Consider the following 5,894-nt stretch of genomic DNA (forward strand, 5'->3'; position numbering starts at 1 on the left):
TAAGAAGTAGAATAAGACAAATAAGTTACCAATCATATGAAATTAGTATTAATAAATTAATTTGTACTACAGAGGTGGCACAGAAGAACACAAAAGTGGCTTGTAGGTACATCTTCAGACATTTAATGAGGCTGGCATGAGTGCAATTAAATTCATACATTCATGTGGAGATTGATGTTTTAAATATACAATTTTGAATACAGAAATATTAAATGATTTAAATAACTGAAATTATACGCTAAAATGAAACTAAATCCACCAGCAGGTGGCGGTAAGTCACTGATTTTATCACTGAATCATTAATTCAATTGATTCGTTTGAACAGCTGATTCATTCGGGAATTAAATTTTTATGTATGAGTAATCATAAATCACTGACTCACTAGAGTCGTTCAAAAACGCACTTTTATTCATGAATGAAACTCGGCTGTGTTTGCTTTTAGAGATGCGCAGTGGCTCAGCTGTTACTATATTTGGAACTATTTTCGTTGATGCAATATATACAATAAGACAATAAGAATGTTTGCGGGATCGTGACACACACGTTGCGGGAGTGGGCGGTAATGCTCAGAAATTCAGGGGGAGTGGGCTTAAGAAAACTGTCCTGCTCAGGTCTCTAGGCTGCGCATCAACACACACAAGTTTTTTTTTCGCGCTCCCCCATCTCCACCCCCAATCATTAGTGCCGCTTGTTCGGTCTTTGACAGAACATATAGGACAATTTTTAAATAGCGCCATAAACAAAATTTATTTCAAATTTAATTCAAGCACTTTCAAGGACCTATGTTTGTTTTCAAGTACTTTCCAGGCCTTGAATCCATATGCCTGAAATTCAAGCACTTTCAAGTACTTTCAAGAAGCGTGGGAACCCTGCCATTGGTTCATTAAAGAAATATTCAGGTTCAACACAATGGGGTGTATAACGTTGACTCTTTACTCAATATGTCAAAACAAACAAAAATCGCATTTTCAGTCAAAGCACAAGAATAAAAGCCTAAATACAGTAGACACTGTTTTGAAAGAACACAACAGAAATACTTAGTAAACCACTTGCCGACCCTTTCTGCTCTCAATAGAAATTCTACCTGTGTCAGAAAGGGATGTGATGCAATGACCCATAAAACACTATTTTAATCATTACTATTTTTTTAATGATTTTTTAGGCTTTACATTTCTTTAGGCTTTACAACACTACTACAACAGCCTATAGATTTCCAGTGTTAGTGCACAGTAAACCCTGTGCTTGTTTATATAAACCTCATGGTGTCTATAAAGTTTATTTGATATTGAACCCAGAATATTCCTTTAATATGTTCACGTGCATGAGGTTCAGTACCTGGATCATGACAGGTTCAGTTGTTGGTCCTGCTGAGGTGAGATTCTCCATATTACCCGTCCGATCATAGTAAAACTTCGTGCCACCTGCCTCGTACTCTCCGTTCCACTGAATTATGTAATTCCCATTGAGGTAATACTCATCTGAATCAGCCGCTCGGATCACAAGGAAATTCCCAGCCTCTTCCACTTCCTGTATGAAGATATCCCGAGCTCCCTCAGGGATCAAAACCAGGTCTGTGTAACCTAAATCACATAATCTCACTTATAAACCATTTAAAACATTGCTGTTTCAACACACAGACATTCATCTGGACAGAGTTTGTCAATTTGTGAAATTTAATTTAGTATATAATATAATAAATATATATATAAACATATAATTCATGTGTGTTACTCAGAGACAGGGCTAGAGATTACACACCAAATCCATCTTGCGCCACAAAGTTCTCCTTCACCGTCTCACAAGTGGATCCATCACCGAGACAAATGCCACAGCCGTCCTCTTTAGCATTAGAATTAATGCCAAAATCACAACCCACCTCCTGGAGAAAGATTACACCTACATCAACATCACAGATATATACGAAAGCACAAAATATAGCTTTTCTCTATGGCACTCAAACATAACTCACAATTTACTTCACTTATAACATGAAAGATGAATATTAGGAGGAGGCAAAAAATGCACATACTGTACATTCTGTTGACCAAAATGGATAGTTCACTCAAAAATGTTTTTTTTTTTTTAAAGAAATAAATACTTATATTTAGCAAGGATGAATTAAATTGAGCAAAAGTGACAATAAAGACATTTATAATGTTATAAAAAAAATTATATTTCAAATAAATGCTGTTCTTTTGAAACTTCTATTTATCAAAAATGCATTTCAGTTTCCACACAATATTATTAGCCCTACTGCTTTCAACATTGACAATAATAATAAATGCAAATCAGAACATTAGAATGATTTCTAAAGGATCATGTGACACTGAAGACTGGAGTAATGATGCTGAAAATGTAGCTTTTCCATAACAGGAATAAATGCCATTTTAAAATATATTCAAATAGAAAACATTTTCACAATATTACTGTTTTTACTGTATTTTGGTGAGCATGAGAGACTTCTTTCAAAAACCGACACCAAACCTTTGAATGGTAGCATGAGTTTCAAAATGAAGCTAAAAGTATTGCACCACTTTGTGTTTGTGAAACATTAGTTTGTTAATGTGTTGTTTCTAGTTAATGTGATGAACTAGACCTGTGCTTACTTGAGAAGAAATGATTTCATACATCCACTAAAAATGACCAAAACACTAGCTGATTAAAAGACATTGAGCAACAATAATGACGAAACGTTATGTTAGTGAATCTCGTGCAGCACAGAAATTCCTTTGATATTCTGATAGGTAATAAAATGGCTTAAAGGGTTAGTTCACCCAAAAATGCATAAATTTTATGCCAGTTCCGGGAGCATGACGTATGAGGTCAGCGTTGCGCATGCGCCGGTGAGTCTCGTGGAAACCAACGTTTGTTTACAGGATCAAAGGAAGCAAAGTTTCCTTACTTTAGCAAAGGAAAACCAGTCTCCTCTTGGCTTATGGGGGTGAGTAAAACGCAGCCTAATTTTCATTAGTTCAATAGTTCATTTTTGGGTGAACTAACCCTTTAAGTGCACTTTGTATACACCACTGTATAGCTACAGAACACAGACAATACATCAATACACCAGCGCACACATGAGCACAAATTGGTTATAAGTAAGACATACCCAGCCACACTACCTTGCACACACCATTGACACAGCTGTTTCTGCTGTTGTTCATAAAGCAGGGCGTTCCATCTGTAACCGCATCCAACATCTTCTCAGAAAAGTTCTCATCCACAGGCTTGCAGTGCAGCTCGCATGGACGTGCTGTGAGAGAGACATAGTGAAACATTTGAACATAGTACTGTTTGCAAAAGCATTTTACTAAACCATCTGGTATACCAAAAGTTTGGGGTCTGTAGGATTTTTGATGTTTTTGTAAGAAGTCACTTATGCTCACCAAGGCTGCATTTATTTGAGTCAAAATACATTAAACACAGTAATATTGTGAAATATTATTACAATTGAAAAGAACTGTTTTAATATATTTTAAGATGTAATATTCCTGTGATGCAAAGCTGAATTTTCAGCATCATTACTCCAGTCTTCAGTGTCACATGATCCTTCAGAAATCATTCTAATATGCTGATTTGCTGCTCAAGAAACATTTCTAATTATTATCAGTGTTGAAAACAGTGGTGCTGCTTCAAATTTTTGAGGAAATTCCTGATTCTATGATGAATAAGAGTGGCATTTATTTGAAATTGAAATCTTTTAACATTATAAAATGTCTTTACTGACACTTTTGATCAATTTAATGCGTCCTTACTGAATAAAAGTGTCAATTTCTTTTAAAAAACAATCTTACTGACTCTAGATTTTGTTCAGTAGTGTAACTTTTTTGTAACTTTAAGTTAACAAAATCAGACAAAAGACCCAGAAAAAAATCACATATAATTAACTGGTATTGTTACCATGCAAACATCAAATAGTATTTAGGCTACAATCTACAATCCAAAACTCACGCTGTGCTCCAACGGCTTAAACAGAGCAAACAACAATGACTAAACACTTGTGTCAGGAATCTACACGCCTCTAAAGCTGGCTAATAAAAGTGGGGCATTCTTGAATGTGAACCAACAAACTATAAAATTGTAAGCAGCCACGTGTAAGAAGTTTTATGTTAATGTCAACAGGCCTCGACCCGCCGCAGCGTGCATTAACACAGTATCTTGGCTCAGCTGTTCAGTTGTAGAAAGCACATGTTTTCTTTTTTCAAGTCTTCAGTGCCAAAAACATTACATGCTTTACAGTTGTGTATCCAGTTGTGTTTATTCAAACAGTTCTTGACAAAAAGAAATATAATCAACTAGACTTTTTCTAACTTCTGAAGAAAATGCAAGCGATGCAAAAGTCACCACCGTGATGCTAGGGTGTTCCGGCATGTTTGATGATAATAAGAAATGTTTCTTGAGCAGCAAATCAGCATATCAGAATGATTTCTGAAGGATCATGTGACACTGAAGACTGGAGTAATGATGCTGAAAATTCAGCTTTAATCACAGGATTAAATTACATTTTAAAATATATTCAAATAGAAAACAGTTATTTTAAATTGAAATAATATTTCACATTATTTTTTGTATTTTTGATCACATACAGTAAATGCAGCTTTGGTGAGCATAAGAGACTTGTATCATGCACATATACAAATTTGAATGCAATATGTTGATGCATGTAAAGCAAAGTGCTCTTACATGAGCTTGCAACAGGTATCCACTCGTAGAGTTCATTGAGGTACGGCACAGTGTTAAATTCACTGCACTGCATCTCTCTGAAGGAGGGATGTTTTCTGGCACAAGGTTTTGTGTTGCAAATTCTGTAGCGCTTCCGCTCGCCTGTACAATATTTGCCTCCAAACTGAGGTCTGTACATAGAAACACAAATCATGCATCAGATCATGTTCAGCAAAATGCACAAGAAAAGACAGAGAAGGTGGAGGAATTTAAATGGGGAGGAAAAAAAGAGACAGACTTAAAAGTGTTTACTTAAAGACTCAAAATGATGTGGTTTTAAGATGCTATTCAGTTTATGACAGAGCACAAACTACACACCAAAAGGCAACGGTTTGTAAAATAGTTACAGGTGTGCCCTCTAGTGTATTCTGCTGGTAGTACAGCAGATACTGGGCAGAAATCAATGAACAGAAGAGCATATACTATCACAATTTTTTTATACAGTATGTTTATTGTGCCCAGTAAGCAAATTCTCTGTATGCATAGAATATCCACCTAATATGCACACTGCACTGAATACTTTAACCCAGAATCTTTCATTTTGATGTGTGACAAATGAATAATTAGATTTTTTAATCCTTTTAGTTGTTAATCTTCTTGGCACATAATGCATTTTTAATTGGATTTAAATTGTGTGTGTGTGTGTGTAAAAACAAAACTATACTTTATATATAAAATATTAATTTCTTAAAAAAAAAAAACATACCTTATAGCTAGTATATAGCTATATAGCTATATAGTCTGTCAAATTTGTTAATGTTTTAAATGAAATCTCTTATGATAACCAAGGTTGCATATATTTGTTTAAAAAATACAGTAAAAACAGTAACTATTTGAATATATTTTAAAATGTCATTTATTCATGTGATGCAAAGCTGAATTTTCAGCATCATTACGCCAGTCTTCAGTGTCACAGAAAATTCCGGATTCTTTGATGAATAAGAGTGGCATTTATTTGAAATAGAAATCTTTTAACATTATAAAATGTCTTTACTGACACTTTTGATCAATTTAATGCGTCCTTACTGAATAAAAGTGTTCATTTCTTTTAAAAAACAATCTTACTGACTCCAGACTTTTGTTCAGCAGTGTAACTTTTTTGTAACTTTAAGTTAACAAAATTTGATGGTCACTGCTCAAAAAAAAAAAAAAAAAAAAAAAAAAAAATTATTTTC

At 34.4% G+C, this 5,894-nt stretch overlaps 1 protein-coding gene across 1 annotated transcript in view; it reads right to left on the minus strand.

Annotated features, from left to right (window-relative positions):
• LOC107704241 (A disintegrin and metalloproteinase with thrombospondin motifs 12-like) overlaps positions 1 to 5,894 on the minus strand; it is a 38,885-nt gene that overhangs the window by 12,832 nt on the left and 20,159 nt on the right. Inside the window, exons 12-15 of the mRNA XM_016507131.1 lie at positions 4,681 to 4,850; positions 3,120 to 3,250; positions 1,759 to 1,879; positions 1,336 to 1,580 (exon numbers count right to left, since the gene is read on the minus strand). Of these exons, the coding sequence (XP_016362617.1) occupies positions 1,336 to 1,580; positions 1,759 to 1,879; positions 3,120 to 3,250; positions 4,681 to 4,850 (667 nt within the window). The remainder of the gene's footprint in view (positions 1 to 1,335; positions 1,581 to 1,758; positions 1,880 to 3,119; positions 3,251 to 4,680; positions 4,851 to 5,894) is intronic.

The sequence above is a fragment of the Sinocyclocheilus anshuiensis genome, unplaced genomic scaffold, assembly GCF_001515605.1.
Source record: "Sinocyclocheilus anshuiensis isolate Anshui unplaced genomic scaffold, SAMN03320099.WGS_v1.1 scaffold117, whole genome shotgun sequence".
NCBI classification, from domain to species: domain Eukaryota; kingdom Metazoa; phylum Chordata; class Actinopteri; order Cypriniformes; family Cyprinidae; genus Sinocyclocheilus; species Sinocyclocheilus anshuiensis.